This window comes from Carica papaya, chromosome 3 (genome assembly GCF_054855325.1).
Source record: "Carica papaya isolate Zhongbai chromosome 3, ASM5485532v1, whole genome shotgun sequence".
Taxonomy (NCBI): domain Eukaryota; kingdom Viridiplantae; phylum Streptophyta; class Magnoliopsida; order Brassicales; family Caricaceae; genus Carica; species Carica papaya.
The window spans coordinates 13,673,865-13,698,473 of NC_142311.1; the positions used below are offsets into that span (position 1 = coordinate 13,673,865).

At 34.6% G+C, this 24,609-nt stretch overlaps 2 protein-coding genes across 3 annotated transcripts; one reads left to right on the forward strand and one right to left on the reverse strand.

The window, feature by feature from the left end:
* Nucleotides 1–1,975: 1,975 nt before the first annotated feature.
* On the forward strand, nucleotides 1,976–10,849 carry POP2 (Pyridoxal phosphate (PLP)-dependent transferases superfamily protein). Its single transcript, XM_022051511.2, has 19 exons — nucleotides 1,976–2,134; nucleotides 4,087–4,226; nucleotides 4,385–4,469; nucleotides 4,601–4,673; nucleotides 6,187–6,284; nucleotides 6,685–6,777; nucleotides 7,198–7,271; nucleotides 7,362–7,400; nucleotides 7,482–7,570; nucleotides 7,657–7,733; nucleotides 7,829–7,903; nucleotides 8,401–8,448; nucleotides 8,556–8,639; nucleotides 8,733–8,820; nucleotides 8,899–8,977; nucleotides 9,335–9,425; nucleotides 9,521–9,599; nucleotides 9,879–9,994; nucleotides 10,647–10,849. Exons 1-19 carry the CDS (start codon nucleotides 2,075–2,077, stop codon nucleotides 10,725–10,727), a joined length of 1,569 nt encoding a protein of 522 aa, XP_021907203.2. The 5' UTR covers nucleotides 1,976–2,074; the 3' UTR covers nucleotides 10,728–10,849.
* Nucleotides 10,850–11,055: 206 nt separating this feature from the next.
* LOC110821609 (uncharacterized) lies at nucleotides 11,056–11,929 on the reverse strand. Of its 2 annotated transcripts, none has more exons than XR_002541094.2 (2): nucleotides 11,741–11,879; nucleotides 11,056–11,264 (listed from the first exon to the last, which is right to left on the reverse strand). XR_002541094.2 is itself a non-coding variant. In XM_022051512.2 (2 exons), the coding sequence occupies exons 1-2, from the start codon at nucleotides 11,834–11,836 to the stop codon at nucleotides 11,165–11,167; spliced, it is 207 nt and encodes a 68-aa protein (XP_021907204.1). In that variant the 5' UTR covers nucleotides 11,837–11,929; the 3' UTR covers nucleotides 11,056–11,164. The 2 variants fall into 2 exon arrangements, 1 of the variants encoding a protein (XP_021907204.1); XM_022051512.2 differs by having other exon boundaries at nucleotides 11,056–11,275; nucleotides 11,741–11,929.
* Nucleotides 11,930–24,609: the final 12,680 nt, after the last annotated feature.

A 24,609-nucleotide genomic window follows, 5' to 3' on the forward strand; every position in this document is an offset into this window, starting at 1 on the left:
TGATATTGATTGCCTAATTATTTCTCTTATTTGCCTATTGATTGAAATAAATATTCTAATCGTGTTTTTTTTATTTACGTATTATTTATTTGCATGACTTACTATTGATTGGTAAAAAAAATGAGATGTGGGTATGTGATTTATGATTGGTTGATGATATAGATTTATGTATGAAAGGCTTATAGGGTACCTTGGGGAAGGGTGTACGGACCCGATAGATAGAAAAAATCCTACTGTGAATATTAGCTCAGTCGAACGGGGCTGAGAAGTCTCATACCGGAAGGGGTTGGGAGGTATAGCTCACCCTCATACCAGACAGAGTATTGAGGCGGTGGTATGTTTGGCGCCCATTATCGGATAAGGTATAGGGACGACCAGTTAATCGAAAAATTAAATATTGGGTTCACGCGTAGGGGGATATCCCTATGGACCCCCAGAGGTATTGGTAAGCAGGTAAGTTTATTGTTATTGCTCATTTGAATATGTAATCAAAATACTATTTAGATTATTATCTTCATAGGTCAGTTTTGAAAACTCATAAGAATAATTATTAAATACCACTTTTTAAGTCAAATGAATTTATTGAAAAAGAAACAAGGGCTCCATTGGTTGTTTGACGATTTTTTTACCAACATTTAATTTTTCATATCCGTGTTGAGTTTGATATTCTTACTGGGTTAGTGTAGCTTATTCTCCTTATTTAACCATATTAGATCAGAAGCACAAAAATCTAAATCCCGAACAGTATGAGAGTTACGAATAAAAGTTACCTCCCGAACCCTATCAGAGTTGTCTAGCAGAGGTTAATCCTATATAATTTTATTTTGTCTTATTTTAATTATTTATTTCGTTATTTTGAGCTTCTATAAAGGGACATTCCTGTAACCCTATTGGGTATCTTGATTTATTATGTGAGAAATATAAACCTTAAATTCTAAATTACTTTTGCTTATGGTTGATATAATTCGCTATCTCCATTTTTCTAATTTTGGGCCTTTACATGAAGGGGTTGGGAAGTGTTTGTTCATGCTTATATTGGATGGAGTATTGAAGCGATGGTACGTTTGTTGCCCGTTACCGGACGAGGTATGGGACGACTGATTGATTAATAGATTGGATATTAGGTCTACGTATAGTGGGGGTCTGTATGGACCCCAGCAGTACCGATAAGTAGGTAAAAAGGTAAAGCTTGATTATTGTTGGTTTTTTAGAGTGTTTTATGCATTGTTATCTTGATTCTTCCTTCATAAGTAGCATCTAAGAACTCAAAAGGTGAGTATGAGATTAATATTTTTAAATTAAATAAATTTACAAAAAGAAAAAAAAAGTAGCTTCATTGGTTGTTTGCAATTTTTTTTACCAATATTTCATTTTCCGTATCGGTAGTAAAGTGTTGATATTCTTACTGAGTTAGTGTAGTTCATCATCTTTTATTAATCATTTCAAATCAGAACGATCAAAATCCGAATCTTGAGCAGTAGAAAAGTTAGTAATTAAAGATTGTCTCTCGTTTCTTACTAATTGCATAGTGGAGGTCAACCTCATAGTTTTATGGTTATATTTTTTTCTGTTATTTTAATTTTCTTTAAGGGACATTCTCTTAATTTTATTGGGTATTCTGATTAAATTGTGCAAGAAATGTAAACTTTAAATTCTTAATTGTTTTAACTAATATTTTATTAATTAAATATTATCATTCAATTAAATTTCAAACCTTTACAAATAATATCAAGTTTAATTAAAAAATAAAATTTGTATATAAATTTAAATAAAATAGAATTTATATAATTTCTTAATTAAACTATATCTATATATAAAGTAATAAATTAAAGTTTATGGTTAATTTATTTACGAAATAGAAATAAAATAAGGGCCTAACGTACATATGAATATGAATATGAATATAAAACGATGCGGATAAATCACAAAATGGTTCAAAGAATCTTTAGCCGGGCTGGCCCACTTGTTGCATTGCTGGGTGACGCAATTTTGTCGTTTATTTAAGACTCGCTTGAGTACCGAGGAAAAGTTGTATCTCTCCTCTTCTGATTTTTCTTCGTTCTCTGCAATTTGCATGCCAAGAAGCTCGAAAATGGTGATCGGGACCCTCCTTCGATCCACTCTCAGAACCCAGGTTTTCCATATCTTCCATAAACATTTCGTTTTTCCGTAAGCTATCTAATATAATCATATATTGTGTTTGAATCTATTGTGTATCATGCTCTGTGTAGATTATTTCATGGGCTTCGGTGATTATCAATGATCAGTTTGATCGCTTTTTTACATTTTCTTTGTATGATTTATAAATGTTTGGTTGGTTTAGATGCAACTTGTTTGTTTGAATTCTCGTAGCTCAAAGCACTGTTTGGTTTCCAAGAAAATGGCGCAGCAGAATGGAATCCCCTTTGGTCATCATTTCGTTTTTATGATATTACTCGGTTACCGAGCTTCTGCGGATCCTATATTTTAGTTGAAGATGAAAATGACTTGTCGTCTTTCACTTTTTTTCGTCTCATCTCTCAAAGCTTAAACGGACTGTTCTATTCCACAACAATATGTTCCTCGTGTTCGATCCGAGTTGTAATAAATTCTTTTTTTTTTCCTTTGGAACTATTATCGAAGCCTCTCGTCGGGTATCGAGAAAATGGTCGTGAGATACCATTTACCGCGTGTTTGTTTAGCAAAATTATTCTCTCAGTTTTGATTGTGATATATTTCCCATCTGTTTGTTTAGAATTTTAAATCTTAACCCAAGCCTTTTGCTTTTGATTCGTTTCATCTACTGAAAAACAAGTGAGCATTTCGTTTCTTTCAAAACCATGATTTTTTCCTGAAACCAAACCATGGTATTTTTTTTTTCTGGAACCAACTGGAGATACAAAATAATTATTAGGTTCTGCAGGAAAAGACAGTATACTTGCATAAAACTTTGTGATTTTTTGTCAACAGCAAAATCGATTAGAAGGATAACTTTCAACAGTATCTTTGTGACTCACTTTGGTTTATGCCGCCATTAGATGGATTATGGACCTTGACTGCTACTAAGTCAAGAAATGAACTAATTATTATTATTTTTTTTTGGTTTTATAGTAACTTTAAGTACTTCATAAGAGTGCACCTGTTTGATAAAGGAATAAGCAAACTGCTTATTAGGTAATTAAAAGTAAAAAAATAAGCACTCTATTGATTTATTTCATCTATATTCATTTATTTTTTGGTTCTTTCATAAATAATTGTTTATTTTTAAATAAGAACTTGGTGCTTTAAGTAAAGCTCAACATATTTCTTTGAGCAATCCTACACTGTAATCAGTGCAAAGCAGTATGTTTTCTTCATTTACTACTACTACTACGGTTAAACACTGAACATTTGATGATCCTTGTGTTCCTCATCAGGTATTTGGGGATGGAATAACCAGCAAATCGATAGTATTTTCTTATCAAATGAGACATTCTTCTGATTCATTTTCCATAAATTTATGATCTAACCCTAATGGTGCTTCCTTCTAGATAGACCTATAACTTAAGACTACTTATCCCATTGATTTGAGTCTGATTGTAGTTGTTTTTGTATTATTTAAACTGTTATTTTTGTTTTCTTTGTTACTGCATGCGTCAGCCTCTTAGTGGTTAAAGGGGATTGCATCCTAATGAATATTTTGCGAGTCACATGAAGATACAAACATAATATACACAATTTGGTGTTCTTTAGCAGTTTATGAGCATGACCACTGCTGAAAAAAAAAAGTCATTTGCTATGACAAAAGAGGATGGAAAAAAATAAAAAGTAGTTTAGCTTTCATGTTCTGAACAATAACCCATACAGTGGATAAAATATCCTTTGTCCTTGATAAAGTTAAGAGTTTGATGGTAAAAAATATAAAAATGAGGCTGGAGACAGTGAAATGAGTACAATAGTTAATGACATATTGTTGAATTTAAGAGTGGTACAATGTGATTTTTTTTTTCGCCTGCACTGATATGTGAACCTGGCTTCCTAAACAGAACCTGGATTACTGTCTTTAGTGATTAATTTTCAGGTGCCTTTAAAATTTTTCTTTTTTTTTTTCCTGTGTTGGGGGAACAGATGGGTTCATGTACGAGACATCTTTCTGGTTCAAGAAGTTTGCAGGATCATCCTGTGCAGGCTTGTCTACTTACCAGATTGTATAGTACAAGTGCATATTTACAGAAGGAAAGTTCTGGTGATGTGGATGGTGGTAATGGGTGAGTAATATTTCCATCTGTCTAAACTTGATTTCAAGGAACACTTGAATTTGGATAGTACGTACAAGATATATGGGTGGCATGCCTATATGTTTAAGCATAAGCTTATTCCTTGATACTTGCATGCACAATAATCTAATCTCTCAATTTTATCTCAGGTTTAAGGGGCACAATATGCTGGCACCTTTTACTGCTGGATGGCAAACTACTGATTTGAATCCTCTGGTTATTGAGAAGTCTGAGGTACAAGCTTTATGTTCTTAATTCAATTGCCTTCATCCTTCTCTTGTAAAATAACACACCTGATGGTATGTGAATATTTCACTTCGAAAGCTTGTTTATTTATGCCTAATTGTATTCTTGTTATGATATAGGGTAGCTATGTTTATGACATCGATGGGAAAAAGTATCTCGATTCTCTTGCTGGTCTATGGTGCACAGCCTTAGGTATTCACAATATGTCCTGCTTTATGACTATCTATCTGGGAGGAATGATTGTTTCTCCTATACTGCTTCGCTTATGACAACTTCTTCTCTCTCCTTTTTTTGGTTTCTCATTTTCAATGTATCCTTTGTCTTTGTTTGTTGTGGGGTATTGTTTGGTTTAATAGTACTAATTGTTCTGTTTCATCTGAATTACTGTATAGAAAATATAAACTGTATAGAAAATAAAAACTTTCTTTTTCTTTTTTTTGAAATAAGTGTAGAAAACAAAAACTGATGGAGCAAAATACTTATTGCTGTTTATTGTGTGGTTTTATTTTGGTAATACCTCATTGGTTGTTTAATGCAATTCAAATAGGACTCCATAAGCTGAATACTCATTGCTCGTATCAGTTTAGAAATTTTTAAACCAATCTTTCTGATTAGAAATCTTTGTTTATTTGCCTTTTAGTTTAACAAATACTATAGGAATTTTCTGTGCTATTAATTTCTTTTAAATAAGACATCGTGTGGTCTTTTTGTGTTTCCACCTGGAAAAAGATTACGGTAATTGAGTAGATTGTTGATGTCACAATTATGTCAGTTAACACAGCAAACAACAAATATCTGATATGTTGAAGTTCTTCTAGGGGTGAATGGAAAGGCAATTCTCTGTTTCCAATTTCCAGAATTCAATCTTCCCGGCTCTTTTCTTTTTCCTTAAAATATCTCATAAATTATCAACTTTCTTGGTTCTCATTATTGAATGGAGTAATGACCTTTCTGTTTATAGGTTGTGATATTACAAAGGTCTCTGTCTAAAGAGCTTTGCAACATTATCATTGATTCATGAATTCTTGAATTAAAATATTGGAAAATGCATGAGACTAAGGGGTTTGATGTCAGAATCTTGTTTTCTGTCCTATTTTGCTTTACTTTTCCCATAGGATATAAAAGGTAACAAGGAAGGCATAAATATTAACAGAAGTAAATTCCAACCATTGATGCAGTTGGCATTAAAGTAGAGTGTGCTAGTGAAACCCACTGGGGAAGGGAGAATTAGAACTATGGGGCATGAAGCAGGACGATTACCCTGTGGAGGTGTCTCATCTCTGTGGGTTCCTTGTTTACTCTTGCCAATTTAGTATATAACTTTACTGAAGGCAGAGATTAATGGCTCCATTTCTTATTGACTATAAATAGTGCAATTATTTTATTGCAGAATTTGTTAAATTTCCCGTATATTATATCATAGTGCAATTATTTTATTGCAGAATTTGTTAAATTGCCGTATATTATATCATAGTGCAATTATTTTATTGCAGAATTTGTTAAATTGCCCGTATATTACATCAATAAACTATTTCAAGTATGTTTGTGTGTCCTAGTATGTGGGTGTTGGATGATTCCTGTGCTGGTCTTATGACTACATATGCATACATATGTACATACATATATATAATATTTAATTGAAGCATATTGTTTGTGAATGAAAGAAAATTGATTAAATCACTTATCCCAAACCAAATTTCTGCAGGGGGCAATGAACCTCGGCTTGTGGCTGCTGCTACTGCACAATTGAATACCTTGCCGTTTTACCACTCTTTTTGGAACCGGACAACGAAACCTTCTCTGGTATTCATATATTCTTCAGTCTCACATGATCTATTACCATCTTTTATTTTTCTTAACTGCAGAGAAAATCTAGGAGAAAAATATGCAGAAACATTAGGAGAAAATATAGGAAAAAAAGATAGGATCTAGATTTGATACTAGAATTCAAAATAAAGGATAATTTCCTAAATCTTTTAGAAGTATACTTTCTATCCTATTTTTGGGGGACACTGGTTTGGTATCTAACACTAAATAACGTAACAGCATAGAAGAAAACCATGGAATAGAATTTACAGCTTTCTTCATTAACCATGGGATTTTCTTCTCCATGCATCATGCATAGTTGCAAAAAAAAAAGTAAGAAAGATATACTTGACCTGGTACTTTCCATGTTTATGTGTTGTTACATTTTCGCCTACAGGATCTTGCAAAGGAACTTCTGGAAACTTTCACTGCAAGGAAAATGGCAAAAGTCTTCTTTACAAATAGTGGATCAGAGGCCAATGATTCACAGGTTCTAGTCTTGTTTTGTTACAATTTTGTCTCTATCTATCTTGCTGCCTTTAATTGATAGTTTGTCTTTTTTATAACATGGTGCTGCCTGTAGTCTATTCTCTTTCTTTTATACTGATGAAAACTAAAATTTAAAACTAGCATCCATGTCATAATGATTAATCTGAGGAATAGTGGCTGCACACAGTATTGATTAGCTGCCATGCCATCTTTTTATTTGTCTTTTGCTCATCACATTTTTCGGACCTTAAAAACAAGTGTGATTTTATAAAAATGTTCGATAATCATGCAATTAACCATGTTCTGGAATAAAACATCTGTTTGGTCAGATTATGTTTCCATGCTCCTTAAAAAATTCACTCTTGTAAGGTGACCATAGATTTAAGGATGATGATAATCTGATAATTTATGTGCAATTTAGGTGAAACTGGTTTGGTATTACAATAATGCACTTGGAAGACCAAACAAGAAAAAGTTTATTGCTCGAGCTAAGTCGTGAGTTCAACTACTGATTTATTGTTGCTTCTCTGTATTTCTTTTTGCATTGTTAAAAAATGTTTAATTGTGCTATTTACCTGTTTTCAGGTATCATGGATCAACTCTGATATCAGCTAGCCTTTCAGGGTAGGATAAAATTAAACTGATTTCGTCAGTAAATATGCTTCTTATATTGTATAGAAGCTTAAATTCATCTACAACTTGCAGCCTTCCTGCCTTGCACCAAAAATTTGATTTACCGGCTCCTTTTGTATTGCACACTGACTGCCCTCATTATTGGCGCTATCATCTCCCAGGTTGTCATTTTAGCATATCATGGATCATTTTCTTGTAGGATATTCTAGTATCATTATTAAATGATGGTCACTGATGCACACTCCAGGTGAGACAGAGGAAGAGTTCTCAACCAGATTAGCCAATAACTTAGAGAATCTTATCCTCAAAGAGGGACCTGAAACAGTAAGTTACTTCTTGACTGTGAGGATGACAATCATTTACAACTACAAATGGTGTTTTATTCACTACTAACCTGATATTATGGTTACTTCTTTCAGATTGCTGCTTTTATTGCGGAGCCTGTCATGGGGGCAGGAGGAGTCATTCCTCCACCTGCGACCTATTTTGAGAAGGTAAGATATTACTTATTTTGATATGTCAAAGAAACAGAAAGGTAAAATTTGTGTTTTTGTGCAAGGTACAAAGTTATTGTGCAAAATACATGAATGTACAGCAACAGAAGTAAAGAAGGGTAAGGGAATAATTGGGGCCGAAATTTTTGAAAAAGAATCTGCTTATGAACATATTAACATCTGGCTGGTTTCAATACCTTTTCCTTAGATATCTTGAAATGAATTTTTAATATTCTTTTTAGGAAAACTAAAATATAACTGGATTTCTTGAGATCAAACTTGATAGCTTAATGAAAATATAACAGGAATTTATTACATGTGCAAGTTCTGGTGAGGTTTGGCATTGTAACAATTGTTAATAAATCGAGTTGGGTTGTTATGCAGCATTCTACTTTTGTGTTTTGCTTAGCTGTTGATGTCAAGTGCAAAATTACCAAGAATTCCTTGCTCTCTTTCTCCCTCTCATTTTTATTTATAATATTTTATTCGTGATGCAGATCCAAGCAGTTGTAAAAAAATATGATATCCTTTTCATTGCTGATGAGGTAAAAAATGTTATGAAGAAGCTCATTTTTGTTCGTTCCTACATGCTGGTTCCAGGGACCAAAGAATTAATGAAAAGAAAAAATCATTATGCTTTCTCCTATTTCAGGTTATCTGTGCATTTGGAAGGCTGGGGACCATGTTTGGGTGCGACAAATACAACATTAAACCAGATCTCGTTTCTTTAGCAAAGGTGAAGATCCTTGATTCTCAAAGAAAGAGATCAGTTGTTCTGTCCTGATACAGTGCTTCTCTATCTCTGTTGTTTTAATGTCATGTTTTCCAGGCCCTTTCTTCTGCATATATGCCCATTGGAGCCATCCTCATGAGCCCAGAAATTGCAGACATCATATACTCCCAGAGCAACAAACTCGGTAATTACTTGTCATCAAGGATAATTACACCACAGTACCATGCATTTGAAGGATCTTAAAGTTTCTTTTTCTTTTCAGGTTCATTCTCTCATGGATTTACCTATTCAGGGCACCCTGTTGCCTGTGCTGTTGCCTTGGAATCCTTGAAGATCTACAAGTGTGTTCCTTTCTGCTCACCTCTAGAAAAATTAAGAATAAAACAATTCCAACTTTTGGAGCACTATTTTATGGTGGCAGAAAACTTTGACACCTGTATCACAACCTAAACATTTATAGACAACTCTTGAAAATATTTAATATCATGCAGGTGGAAGATTTGGAGTATTTGTTATTCAGACCATTAAAAGTAATTTTTTATTTTCTCAAGAATCCGCAATAAAGGACGATCCACCTGATGGTTGGTCATGATTTACGAACAATGACATGGAGCGATTATTTGCATATTTGTAGTAATTACGAAATGATATTGTTAACACTGGCTTGTTAGTTCTTATTCCTTTTTATGTCTTTTTAGGGAGAGAAATATTGTTGATAGAGTCAATAGCGTTGCCGGAAAGTTTCAAGATGGTCTTAAAGCCTTTTCTGGCAGTCCCGTTGTTGGGGAGGTACGTCTTCTTAGCTAAATTGTTTAATCTGAATTGCTTGGTAAGTGATTATGTGATTGTGAAAGATTTATGTTGTTACACTTGTGGATCTGCAGATAAGGGGAACAGGCTTAATTCTCGGAACAGAGTTCACGGACAACAAGTCACCTAATGATTTGTTCCCTCCTGAGTGGGGTAAGTCTTTCAATTAAGTGCTTATCATGTATGCATCTGTCTTTGTCTATGGTTGATAAAGAAATTGTCCTTGTGGAACATTTCTTGCACATTACTAAGATAAAACGCTCAGGAAATATACGTACACACTCACCCAGACACACACATACACACATCTTGGCATGAATCCAAGTTTTTAGAGTATCATTTTGAAGAAAACCACAAATCCTCCTTCATAACATTGTCATCCTTTTTTTGGAAAAAAAAAAAGATGATAATACTTGGTAATTGCCATGACAGGAATTGGAGCTTATTTTGGAGCAGAGTGTGAAAAGAATGGAATGTTAGTACGTGTTGCCGGTGACAACATAATGATGTCTCCTCCATTTATAATCTCTCCTGAAGAAATTGATGAGGTAGGTTTGAGCCAGTCCCTCTGTTTTTTTGGGTTACCCATGAGAATTCATTATACTGGTTCTGACTGGGAAGAGAGGAAGGGAAGGAATGCGGGTAGTTTTTGTTTTATCGAAATTTTTTTGACTTCTAGTATCATTTTCATTCAATTCATTATACTCCCCACTTAGCGACGCTTTTGTCCTCATTCCCTCTCACCAATTAAAGTTTTTGAGGTTGGGGTTGGGGGAGGAATGGCTTTACATGGTTCCTTTTTATTGGTGAAGACTTGTAGCCACGAGACTCATAAGACCATGCATCGTCTGTTCTGACGAGGTAACTGAATAGCTGGTAGTTTCGTACTTAAGTTCATGCGAGGGTGACGAATAAGGTTCCTGAGGTTTCCGTTATGATAACCCTGGATTATTGTATTGTCTCAAAATGATTTTAGCACTTCATAATAATTTAGTAATTTTATCTTATGACTTCTTGACATTATGTAGTAATTAAATAATTGTATAATATTAAGTTATTGCTACATAATTTACTAATTTTTCATGAAATATTAAAAAACTAGAATAGAGTTATGATATACCTCTTACACCGAGAGCTTATGTATGCGACGATTTGTACGGTGGATGAAAATTGAATCTTTATAAATTTGAATAATTTCAGATGATTAACATTTATGGGAAAGCACTGAAGGCTACCGAGGAGAGGGTGAAGGAACTAAAGGCTCAGCACAATAAGCAATAAGCAAGCAGCAAAGAACTGGCTGATAATGGCGAAAAAAACATGTAAAATCATCATGTAAATTGGAGTCAGCTTGCTCCCTGTGATTTGGCTTCATACTTTTATTAATAAATAATTTTCTGCAATCTGTCTTCTTTTCCTCTCATTTTTGTTTCTTTCTTTTATTTTTCAGTTAATGTTTTGAACAGTTGCTCGTGATTAGCTTAATGCAAACAAGTTTTGACAAACTTGAACTTATTATTTCCACAGTATCGAAATCAATTTTTTTCTTCAAATATATAGTTTGCGGCGCAGAAATCTGCCTTTGAAATTTAGAATTATTGTGCAAGAATTGTAATGTAAGTGCATCCATCTCTAAAGTGAAATCTGCCTTTGTGTTCTTCATGTTACATAACTAAGAAGGTAAATCATAAGAAAGAAAAATGGGAATTGCTTTAAATTCAACTTCTGGCCTGTTTATCAGCTTTTCTCTTAGCTCTTCTTTCCCTGGAACTCAGAGATGACTTGAACCCTCCTCCATTTTCTGCTTCTTCTAAATCCCTAAAAGATTTCTAGACACATAAAAACCCCACCACAAAAGGGAGAGTGAATAATAAGAAAAACAGCCATTTCACTCAATATATTAATGTCAATATAATATAAATAGAAACAGTTGCTATTTAATTCTACTCTCAATCTAAATTAAATATTTTTACGATTTTTTTTAATCAAGATGCAATTCGATGTTGTACTAATGATGTAAATTACGATTAACTTTAAGACACTAAATAATAAAAATACAAGAATTGAAAAAAGAATAATAAGCCAATGTTGAACAAATCAATTATGAGCTCGAACCTAAAATTGAAAAGTAACAGTTGTGCATAAAAAATAAAAAACTGAAACAAATAAAGAAGAAGAAGAAGAAGAAGAAGAAGAAGGAGAGCAGCCAAACCAGAAAATAAATAGATAGATATTTGGTTTTTATTTTTTAAAGTAAAAAAAAAAAAAAAAAAAGATAATGATAAAGAAATTACCTCTCTGATCTCAGCAAAGCTAACAGCATAGAAAGTAATAACTGCAGCTGCTGCAATTCCTAATATGGGAATTCCTATTTGCATCACTCCATCCATCTCCGCTCTCTTCTTCTTCTTTCAACCCCTCCCAAAAAAAAAAAAAAAAAAAAAAAAAGAAACCAGTGGCTCTTGATTATTGTCTTTATATTTTCAATATAATTTCTCTCTGAAATATATATATATCTGTACGCACGAAGAAGACATAATAAGCCTTATCTACAGCAAGTTGCAGCTGGGTTGATTTTGGGCCTTTGCTCTGAGCCTGTTCCACTCCATCTTCTCTAAATAAATTGATGAAATCATGTTTGTGTATATTTTATAAATTAAATATCAAATGTAATAAAAGAATCTTTTAGCTGAGGTACCATCTGATAGAGTAATTGAAATAATTAAGAGAAAGAGGGTCCCACTGGAAATGAATGTAAATATCAAAAAATTAGAAGAAGAAGAAATAATTTTTTTATTTAGACGCATGAATGTTATAAATTATAATTTAAATCAATCACTTATAAAACGTGAATCTTTAAAATAATAATAATAATAATTTTGGTGAATTGAATTGATAGGAGAGTGATTAATTCATTTAATTGAATCCTGAAATGAATCCCATTATTAAAACAGCTCTTACATTTTTTTTTATATATTCAGATTAAATATTTTTCTAATTTAATTAATAAATTTATTTTTTAAAAAAAACGATCTACTTTTGGAATTTGAGTTTTTTTTTTTTTTTTCCCTTCATAGACAAATTTTATAATGGATTACAAAATATATAAATTAATTTACTGGTTGAAAAATATAAATTTGTAGGTTAAATTATCTTTTTATTTTTTAAAGCAAAACAAGATAATATTGGTGATTTATTATTTACAAAAATCAAATCATCAAGATTGAAATCTAAACGTATCTGAACTAGTCATGGTAAAAAATAATTACATGTCTTGCGGTTAAGTTTTTTAAATTAACATATAGTCTTTTTGAATTTTTTTCATTCTTTCTATTTATGATGATGAAAAATCGTAATAAAATAAATTAACTATTCATAATTTGATAATTATAATCGTATTTATAGACTAATCGTTTATTAATTTTTATTATTTATAATTTAATTTATTATAAAAAAAATAATAATTTAATCTTTACACATAAAAATTCATATTTAATTTAATGTATTAAAACTTAATCTTACCGTATCACTTTAATCGGACTTAATTAATGTGATGAACTTTTATACATAGTAATTTATACACAAAGTCTCATAATTAATTAAAATCTAGCAGATAAGATCTGACACCATAATTAAATATGGCTAAATAATTAAGTACAATAATATAAACCAGCAATGATTAAAATATGGGAATAATTTTTTCTGCAACTTTCCCATATTCAACAGAATGAAATTCTCAAATTTTTATGAAAATAAAATATAATATGACGTTAATTTCATTAATATATATTAATAAAGTTATAAATTTTATATTTTTATTAAAATTTAAATTCATAATTATTAAATAAAATATAAAATTTTTATCAACGGGTCCAATGTTCCTATGGTGGATGGAGTGCCCATCTTTACAAAGTAATAAATGAATCATTGCCTCTGTTTTTTTTTAAGAAAAACCAATCTTGATGATCAATTTTTTCTTTTATAGAACATGATAAACTCTCCACCTATTTTTTTCTTCTTTTTTCTAGAGGAAGGAAAAATTTATCTTTTCCAATGACTTGGTAGGCATATTTGGTCACTCATTGTGGTGCTATGGGAATTATTAGATCTATAGATATAGTAATGTTGTAGCATCCGGACCCAGAAATTTGACCTGAAATAATTTTACATTAATAATTTAATTTTGTTTTTTATTTTCTTTTTCATGAAATTTTTGAGAAAAATAAATTAAGCAATGAAATTAAAAATAATTTGTCACGCTCCGATACTCGATATGAGGTGCAATTCCTGCTCATACCATTTTCATACAGTGGACTCATAAAATATATACATGCATAGATAAAAAAATATAATACAACCTATCATCTCATGTGATATGTACAGTAACTATATATACAAAACATGATGTCAAAATTTAGAGTCTAACAGAATAAAATAAAATTTTTTGAATATGCACAAAATATACAAAAATAAGAATTCTTTTACAGGTTCTACTCGTCTGGCTGCGGTGTTGGCTCTTCATTCTCATCTGAAAAATATAAGGATGACATTTAATGAGCTTCACCAACTCAATAAGTGTTACCGTTCTCTCAACTCAGATAAAATTTTATTCAAAACACACGGTAAGAAACAAATGCAATAAAAATATTTCAGTGCAAAATTCATGTTTTTATCTTCACTATTTCGCATGTTCTTGATCGATTTGATGAATTCTCTCGAATATTATATACAAACCTCAAATGTATATTCCCACACTCTCGAAAGTCATAAATGCGCTCGAATATCAATCATCATTTCGAAACATAATCACGCATATAAAAGATTATATATACACTCGAATATTGTTCATAATCTCGAAATATAATCACACAAAAAAAAATCACAGATACACTCGAACGGTCATTTCTATGGTTTCATCACGCGATGTCGTTTATGTTGTCATCGAGAAAAGATGAAATGGATAGCACATACACAAATCACACGATAGCCATAACAGGTATGTTTGCTAGGTAATCCACACTCACACGAATGCCTATCCACTTTTGGATTAGGTTTCAGACTCTATCCATGTGCATGTTCACCATACCCGCTGAACTTCAGTCACACACACACTCTCCTTCTCGATTCAGACTAAACGAGAAGGTCTTCAGGATCCCTACCCTATTCACTCCTACCCTCTCATTCCAAAATTCTTAGTTTGTTTAAATGATTATTTCTTAATCTCAATTATTTTTTTTCTGTCTATTTTTATATTTTTATTTTATTTTTTTTTCTTTTTTAATTTTTTCTTAATTGAAAATTTTCTTTTTTAATTTCAGATTTCATCAGTCCAAATAACTCTCAGTCCATTAAGTCTGTTTTCTGGTTCCGTCTCCTCTTAGGGTTCTAATTGTTTAGGGTTACTGATCATAATTTGGATTCTATTTTTCATTGAAAATTGGTTCAATGTCCATTCAAAATTTAAAATTTATAATTTAATGAAATGAATGCACTTTTCAAAATTCAAACCTAATTGAGATTTAGAAATACTTACTTTCTTACGCATCTTTCCGGATCCGCCTGAATGTCTAATTTTTTCTGTGCACACGATATAATTAATTAAAATACTTCAAAATACTAAAAATTAATTTAATCAAATTACGGGTTCCAACAAACACCCAACAGAATATCCAAAATTATCAAAATTCGTACCCAAAAAATCTTTCAGCTTCCCGTTCGGTGAATCAGATTCTCATTTTTTGATAAAGACTTTTCAGCTTCTTGGACAACAAACTAGATTCCCATTTCTTGAGGAAGACTTTTCAGCTTCCCGAATGGCGAATCGAAACCCCAAAATGGTGGGTTCCCATACTCGGGGAAGACCTTTCAGCTTTCTGAATGGGTCGGCCTTTTCCATTCCTGAGGAAGCCTCCTCGGTTCCTGCACGGGTGGGTGGCCTGGCCGAGCCTGCATGGCCAGCTCGACACTGGCCCTGCCCCACCGTCCCTCAGCCACCACCAAAACACAAAAACAGAATAGTTTTACATTTCGGCGTGGGCGATTTGACCTCAGCTTGGCTCCCGGTCACCCCGCGACTCCCTTGCGTGCTTACGATTGGAATGGTGATTTTGATGCCTAAAAAATCAATTAGTGCAAAATAAAAATAGATTAAAAGGAAAATAGGGGAAGAAAAGACGAAAATGACGAACCTTTACCTCACTTGCCTCAGTCTCCACCGTCACATGGTGTCTCGGCCATTCCCTCTTCCTCCTTCTTCCTTTCAGTTCGGCTTCCACACTCTCCCGCCTCTGCCCCCCCTCTTCTTTTCTTCCTCCCTCGCGGCGGCCGCTCTTCGGCGGTCACTCTTTGATTCCCCTTCTCTTTCTCGCTCGGCCCCTCCTTATTTTTCTTCTCCTTCCTCATTTTTCTCTCATTTCTCTTCCTCTTTTCAACCTCCCTCTCGTTTCTTCTCTTTCCTCTTTTTTCTCTCTTTTCCCTTCCTCTTTTTGGCCTCCCCCTTCCTTTTCTCTCCTTTTTTTTCTCTTGGTTCTCTTCTCCTCCCCCCCCCCCCCCCCGCTCGACAGATCTCCTCTCTTCCCTCTCACCTTGTCGACTCTCTCCTTTTCCCTCTCATTTTCGGCTTCTCCTCTCAAAATGAGGAAAAACCTTAATCTCTTTCCTTATATACCCATCTCCTTAGCCCTTGGATCTCACCAGCTTAATTTGGGCCATCCGTTCTCTTTTAAAATCTCTTCTATCAGATCTCCTCAAGCAGTCCGATCTGGGCCATCCATTCTCTTGATTTCCTTTGTCCCCTTCCACTTCTCCTTATTTATGTTTTTACCCTTTTTTTACTTACCTACTTTCATTTAAGTCCCTGAATTTATTTAAAAGGCTAAATTTTTAAAAATTTCTTTCATTTACACCCAAACTCTAAATTTTATTTATATTTCTTTTCTTTTATGTGGATATTACAATTTTTCTCTCCTTATAAAAATTTGGTCCTCTAAATTTGATATCTCTATAGTAGGTGAGGAAATCGAGCTCGTATCGAATCTTTAGTTTTTAAGTAGATTATGCTGGCGAATGATGACGCTAGAGTACCTTGACTATCAAAATAGTCTTATTCCTCAATACTCGTTCCTGTTTGTCCAATATTTCTATAGGTATTTTCTGATAGGACATACCTTCTTCAATAGGAATCTCCTCATACTGAATTATATGTGATGGATCAGGTTGGTATTTACGTAACATGGATACATGAAATACATCATGAACGTTTTCCAACTCTGGTGGTAATGTCAATTGTTAAGCATTAGATCAAATTCTCTTCAGCATTTCGAATGGTCCAATGAAGCGATAGCTCAATTTGCCTTTCTTCCTAAATCTTATAAGACCCTTCATTGGTGACACTTTCAAGAACACATGATCCCCTGTTTCAAATTCCAAACTCCTTTTACGATTATCTGCAGAACTCTTTTGTCTACTTTGGGCAGTTTGAAGGTTTTTCTTAATTACGACAATCTTGGAGATAGTTTTTTCAATTAATTTGGGTCCAATTAATTTTATGTCCCCAATTTCTTCCCAACACATAGGAGATCTATAAGGTCTGTCATAAAGTGCTTTATATAGAGCTGCGTTAATATTGGACTGATAGCTAGTGTTATAGGCGAAATCAATCAATGGTAGATGGTTATCCCAATTTCCTCCCATCTCTAGTGCACAAGCCCTAAGCATTTCTTCTAATGTCTGGATGGTTCTCTCCATTTGGCCATCCGTTTGTGGGTGAAATACTATGCTGAATGATAAAGTAGTGCCTAAGGCCTGTTGTAGGCTTGTTCAAAACCTAGAAGTGAAACAAGCATCTCGATCTGAAACTACTGATCCCGGAATTCCATGAAGTCTAATAACTTCCTTAATATATAATCTGGCAGGTTTATCTAGAGGATCTGTAGCTTTTATTGGTAGGAAATAGTTCACTTTGTTAATCAGTCCACTATTACCCACATAGTATCATGGTTCAATCTAGTCATAGGCAAACCCATCACAAAGTCCATAGTGATGTGTTCCCACTTTCACTCTAGAATTGGTAAAGGTCGGAGTAATCCCCCTGGTTTTTGGTGTTTGGCTTTAATAATCTGACATGTAAGACATTTACTAACAAATTCAGAAATATTTTTCTTCATCCCAATCCACCAATACCGAGGTTGTAAACTCCGATACATTTTAGTGATGCTTGGATGTATAGTAAACCTAGAATTATGTACTTCCTCTAATATGAGTCTCTTCAAGTTAGGGTCATCAGGAACATATAATCTTCCTCTGAATCGAAGCAACCCATCATCATGAACTCTAAAGTCAAACCTTAAACCTTGTTCAATTTCTTTCTTCAAGGTCCCTATAGTAGTGCCAATTTCTTGAGCATCTTTAATTTTCTGAATTAATACTAGTTCGATTTTCAAGCTGGCTATATATATTCCCCGTTTGTGAATACCCCATTGTAATTCTTATAAGGTCTTTAGAGTCTTGCATTCGGAAGCTACTAGTTTTGCAATCATGTCAGAGGTACTGCGAGTCAGTGTATCAGTCACCACATTTCCCTTCCCTGGATGGTAGGATATCTTGCAATCATAGTCCTTAAGAAGATTCATCTATCTACACTTATGCATGTTCAGTTTCCTCTACGTTAAGAGATATTTAAGACTCTTGTTATCAGTATAGATCTCAATTGTCTCTCCACACAAATAATGACGTCAGATCTTAAGGGCATGGACAATTGCAGCTAATTCCAAGTCATAGGTCGGGTAATTTCGTTCATGATTCTTTAATTATCTCAACCTGTAGGCGATGACTCTTTTATTTTGCATTAACATGCACCCTAAACCCCCTGATCCATTAAGTAGTGTTAGTATTGGAGCAGTCACAAGTCAGTTTTTGAGTTCTCTGAAGCTATTTTCACAGTCTGAGATCCATTCAAACTTAATACCCCTCTTACTAAGCAAGGTAAGAGGGGTTGCAATCTTAGAGAATCATTTCACAAATTGGCGGTGGTACCCAGCCATACCAAAAAAATTTTGAACACCTTTTACCGTAGTGGGATGTTCCAATCCCATGATAGGTTCAACTTTTACTAGATCTACATATACTTTGTCTTTAGAAACTACACGACCCAAAAAAGTGATCTATTCGAGTCAGAATGCACGCTTACTCCATTTTGCAAACAACTTTTCTTTTCTAAGAGTTTTCAGAACTTGTGTTAAGTGTTTAACATGTTTTTCTTGACTCTTGGAGTAAATCAATATATCATCAATGAATGCAATAAAAAATTGATCTAATAAAGCTCAAACATCTTATTTATCATGTCCGTAAATATTGTCGGGACATTCATCAATCCAAAAGGTAAGACCAAGAATTCGTAATGGCCATACCTGGTTCTAAAGGCGGTCTTTGAAATATCTTCAAGTTTAATCTTCACTTGATGATAACTGAATCGTAAATCGATCTTGGAAAAGATCTGCACCCCTTGTAATTGGTCAAATAGGTCATCAATTCTGGGCAAATGGTATTTATTCTTGATGGTGACCCAGTTTAATTGTCTACAATCAATACACATTTGCTTGGTTCCATCTTTTTAATTGGCAAATGTTACACGAACACCCCAAAGAGAAACACTAGGGCGAATGAATCATTTCTCTTGGAGTTCTATTAATTACTTCTTTAATTCTTCCATTTAAGTTTTCACTAGTCTGTAAAGAGCAATAAAGATTGGTTGGGTGCTTGGTTGTAGGTCAATGGAAAATTTTATTTCACGATCCAGAGGTAATCCTGAAAGTTTGTCAAGGAATACATCTGGATACTAACGGACCATCAACACACCATAAAAATCAATCTTCTTATCTTTATCACCTACCACATCAACCTTTACATATTAGACTCAATAAATTATATAACTTAAATAACCATACTATGTGGTAAATAACTTCGTTCAATTATGAAGTAAAAGTTTCTTCATTAGGAATATTAAATACAATCTTATGTTACGGCAGTCTAAAGTTGCATAATAAGTCGCTAGCCAGTGCATTCCTAATATTACATCAAAATCCCCCACATCTAAAAGTACCAAATCTATTTTTAATTTCCTATCAGCTATCTCTATTATACAATTTTTATAGATAACATCAGAAAGTAATACATCCGTGCTTGGTCTGGATATCATTAAGATATGCCCCAAATAAACAGGTGTAACACTCAATCGTTGTGCAAAAGTGTGTGACACGAATGAGTGTATGGAACCAGGATCTACTAATACCTTAGTTAGGTTCTTTAAGATAGGATACATACCTTGAACAATGTCTGGGCTTGCTTCAGCATCTGCTGCAGCAAGTGTGTACACCCATCCTCGTCTTTGAGCTTCTGGTTGTTCCTTCATAAGTGGGCAATTACAGATCAGATATTATTAGCTACTACACTTAAAATAGGATCGAGTGACACGATGGCATCACTGATTACTGTGATTCTTTCCACAAGTACAGTAGGTCAATGCCCTACCAGGAGTTAATGGTGGTATAGGAGATACCTCTGTTACCATTTTGGGCCTCTTATCTTATGAACTATACCCTAGAATCTGCCTTCTTGGAGGTACTAGGAGTCTAGAACTACCTACTTCAGAGGATAAACCCCTCAATCTACTTTCTACTATTGTTGTTTTTGCCAAAACCTCATCATAAGTCTTTAATTCTAGAACTGCAAGAGCATCCTGGATCTGTGGGCGTAACCCCCACTGAAATTTTCTCGCCCTCTATCCTTCATCAGTCAAAATAGCTGGAGCAAAACGGGTCAACTCAGTGAATCTTCGAGCATATTATACCATTGACAAGTTCCCCTGAGTGAGCTGCATGAACTCCAACTCTTTTTGGTGTCGGAGTCGTGCTGAAAAATACTCGGCATTGAATGGCCCCAGAAATCTCTCCCATGTGATGGGAACAAATATGGTAGTCTATCTAAATTTCCACCAATGGTCAGCTTCACCGACAAGCAGATATGTAGCTAGAATCACTTTTTGTTCAGAAGTCACCCCTAAAACTCGAAATGCCTTTTCAATTTCTTTCAACCATCCTTCAGCTTCAATAAAATTCTTGGTACTAGTAAATGTAAGAGAATGGAGTCTCAAAAACTTTCTGTGACAGTCTGGATCCATAATGATTGGTTCTGGATTGTATTGAGTGAGTATTGAAGGAGGGCGAGGTATTCCTTCTCTAGGTTGGTTAAAAAGCTCATCTACCATGTGGTATAACCAGTCAATATGCTCATGTAAAGACATGTAATCAGGAGGTTGCTCTAGTGGAGTTCGTCCACGTCTCATCTCATAACCCTTCATTCAAAAAAGAATGAATTAGAATATTTCAAAATAATGTTTCCTACTTCTTAACACCAAAATAGTTACAAAATATCATATTTAAACTCTAAAACCTCATGCACAAGGGATGTTTCTACGAATGTGGGCTCTAATACAACCTGTCATGGTCCGATACTTGATATGAGGCGCAATTCCTGCTCATGTGATTTTTATGCAGTGGGCTCATAAAATATATGCATACGTGGATAAATAAATATAATACAACTTAGCACCCCATGTGATATGTACATTAACTATATATACAAACATGATGTCAGAATTTAGAGTCTAACAGAACAAAATAAAATATTTTCAATTTGCACAATATATACAAAAACAAGAACCCTTTTACGGGTTCTACTCGTCTAGCAGTGGTGTGGGCTCTTCATTTTCCTCTGAAAAATATCAAGGTGAAATTTAATAAGTTTTACCAACTCAATAAATATTCTCGTTCTCTCAACCTAGATAAAATTTTATTTAAAACACACGGTAAGAAACAAAAGCAATAAAAATATTTCAGTGCAAAATTCATGTTTTTATTTTCACTATTTCATATGTTCTTGTCGATCTGATAAATTCTCTTGAATATCATATACAAACCTTAAATGTATATTCTCATACTCTCGAAAGTCATAAATGCACTTGAATATCAATCATCATTTCGAAACATAATCACACACACAAAAGATCACAAATACACTCGAATAGTGTTTATAATCTCGAAACATAATCGCACAAAAAAAAATCACAGATATACTCGAACGGTCATTTCTATGGTTTCATCACACAGTGTCGTTTATGTCATCATCGAGGAAAGACGAAATGGATCCTCCCATCGCATGGATAGCACACACACAAATCACACAATAGCCACAACAGGTATATTTACTAGGTGATCCTTACTCACATGAATGCCTATCCACGTTTGTATTAGGTTTCAAACTCTATCCATGTACAGGTTCACCATGCCCGTTGAACTTCAACCATACACACACACTCCCCTCCTCGATTCAGACTAAACGAAAAGGTATTAAGGGTCCCTATCCTATTCACTCCTACCATCTCATTCCAAAATTCTCAGTTTGTTAAAATAATCATTTCCTAACCTCAATTATTTCTTTTTATGTCTATTTTTACATTTTTATTTTATTTTTATTTTTTCAATTTTTCCTTAATTGAGAATTTTTCTTTTCAATTTTGGATTTCATCAGTTCAAATAACTCTTAGTCCATTGTATCTGCTTTCTAGTTTTATCTCCTCATAGGGTTACAATTGTTTAGGTTTACTGATCATAATTTAGATTCTGTTTTTCATCGAAAATTGAGTCCATGTCCGTTCAAATTTCAAAATTCATAATTTAATGAAATGAATGCATTTTTTGAAATTCAAACTCAGTTGAGATTTAGAAATACTTACTCTCTTACACATCTTTTTGGATCCGCCTGACTGTTCAAATTTTTCTATACACATGGCATAATTAATTAAAATACTTCGAAATACTAAAAATTAATTTAATCAAATTATGGGTTCAAACAACCACCCAGCGGAATACTCGAAATTATCAGGATCCGTACCCAGAAAACCTTTCGGTTCCCCATTCGGCGAATTGGATTTCTATTTTTTTAGAAGGATTTTTTAGCTTCTCGAATGGTAAATCATATGCCTATTTCCTGAGGAAGACTTTTCAGTTTTCTGAACGACGAATCAGAACCCCAAAATGGTAGATCGAGTTTCCATGTTTGGGGAAGACCCTTCGGCTTCCCAAATGGGTCAACTTTCCCCATTCTCGAGGAAGCCTCCTCAGTTCCTGCACGGGTGGGTGGCCTGGCCGAGCTCGCGCGGCCAGCCTGACAAAAACCCAGCCCCACCACGCTCAACCACCACTAAAACACGAAAATATAACTGTTTTACCTTTTGGCATGGGTGATTTGGCCTCGACTTGGCTCCCGATCGCCTCCTCTCGGTCACCCCATGGCTCCCTTGCGTGTTTGTGATTGGAATGGTGATTTTTGCGCCTAAAATTTGGTTAGTGCAAAATAGAAATAGATTGGAAGGAAAATAGGGGAAGAAAAGACGAAAAAGATGAACCTTTTCCTCGCTTGTCTCGGTCTCTGCCGTCACATGGCGTCTTGGCCATTCCTTTTCCTCATTCTTCCTTTCGGTTTAGCTTCCACACTTTACTGCCTCTTCCCTTCTTTTCTTTTCTTCCTCCCTCGTAGTGGCGTTTCTTTGGCTCCCCTTCTCTTTCCCACTCGGCCCCTCCTCTCTTTTCTTCTCCTTCCTCTTTTTTCTTTCTTTCCCTTCCTCTTTTTGGCCTCCCTTTCTTTTCTTCTCCTTCCTCCTTTTTCTCTCCTTTCCCTTCCTCTTTCCGACCTCGTTCTTCCTTCCCTCTCCTTTTTTTGTTCTCTCGGCTCTCCCCCCACTGCTCGACATATCTCTTCCCTTCCCTCTCACCCAATCGACTTTCTCATTTTCCCTCTCATTCCTGTCCAATCATGAGTCTCAAGTACGTCTGCTTCACTAGGCTCTAACACCAGTACCTGTGTAAGAAGATCCATTTTTCAAGGAACCGTTAATGCAACTCTCTTTGAGTTTGATGCCACAGGAGCTGCTCTTTCATTCCTTCTTTCAGAGTTAGCTGAGAATTCTGACCCAGGTAATGACATGTGAAGCTGGCCAAGAAGCAAGGTAAACAAGATGAGTACCTAAGGGAGCTGGTGGGGAGGACGAGATGGCAGCCAGGTTCTCCTCTCAAAATGAGGAAAAACCCTAATCTCTTTCCTCATATACCCATCTCCTTGGCCGTTGGATCTCACCAGCTTAATCTGGGCCATTCTTTCTCTTTTAAAATCTCCTCCATTAGATCTCCTTAAGCGGTCCGATTTGAGCCATCCATTCTCCTGATTTCTTGTGCCCCTTCCACTTCTTTTTATTTATATTTTTACTTCTTTTTTTCTTATCTACTTTCATTTAAGTCCCTGAATTTATTTAAAAGCCCCAAATTTTAAAAATTTCCTTCATTTACATCTAAAGTCAATATTTTATTTACATTTCTTTTCTTTTAGGTGGATATTACACAATTTTTTTTTAAAAAAGAGGTGAAACTGTGAATAAAGGGGTTGCTTTTTTTAAAAGAGAAATTTAAAATAGATGGAAAATTTGTAAAAAGGTGAAATACAGTCACATGGGACAACCACGTCAGCAACACAGTGAGTCAGAATGCGCCGCGTGATAGACACACTGACATCGGTTCCATGCAGGAGTCACGCAGGTGATCTTCGTGCCTGGGCAATGCAACGATCCAGATCACATCCTGTACGCACGAACGGCCCATATTTGTTTTTCCTTCAGACGCAATCGGACAGATGGGATTGATCGTGATGAACGGTTCAGATTCGCACATGTAATCGGTTAAAGAGAAGAAGGATGAGGGCGGCCGGAGGGAAGACCAGCTACCGGAGGGACACCGTCGTCACCGCACTGGAGCCACCATCGACATTGAAAGAGGTAAAGTTTTTTCCTCTCTACTCAAAATTAAATTTTGAGCCTCCCTATAATCATATCGAAGCAAAAAGGGCAGCAGATGAGCTGAAAAATACAAGCGAAGATCGGCCGAGCCATCGCGATCGTAACCCAAAAATCTCTCTGATCACTCCCTTTTCGTTTTTTGTTTCCCTTGATTTTTTTACTATTGTGTTCCTCGTTTTGTTCTGATTAGACTAGCCGTAGAACATCCCGACCGCAAAGGAAGAATGGCAGAGCCGCCGCACCCGTAGACCCTTCCCCCAG

What these genes read in the sequence shown, in the direction of transcription:
- LOC110821609 (XM_022051512.2), bottom strand. Translation starts at nt 11,836, where the DNA reads ATGGATGGAGTGATGCAAATAGGAATTCCCATATTAGGAATTGCAGCA. An exon ending in GCTTTGCTGAGATCAGAGAG is followed by an intron (nt 11,276 to 11,740) that starts GTAATTTCTTTA and finishes TTATGTGTCTAG; the next exon opens with AAATCTTTTAGGGATTTAGA.
- POP2 (XM_022051511.2), top strand. Translation starts at nt 2,075, where the DNA reads ATGCCAAGAAGCTCGAAAATGGTGATCGGGACCCTCCTTCGATCCACT. An exon ending in TGGTTATTGAGAAGTCTGAG is followed by an intron (nt 4,470 to 4,600) that starts GTACAAGCTTTA and finishes GTTATGATATAG; the next exon opens with GGTAGCTATGTTTATGACAT. An exon ending in ATATCAGCTAGCCTTTCAGG is followed by an intron (nt 7,401 to 7,481) that starts GTAGGATAAAAT and finishes TACAACTTGCAG; the next exon opens with CCTTCCTGCCTTGCACCAAA.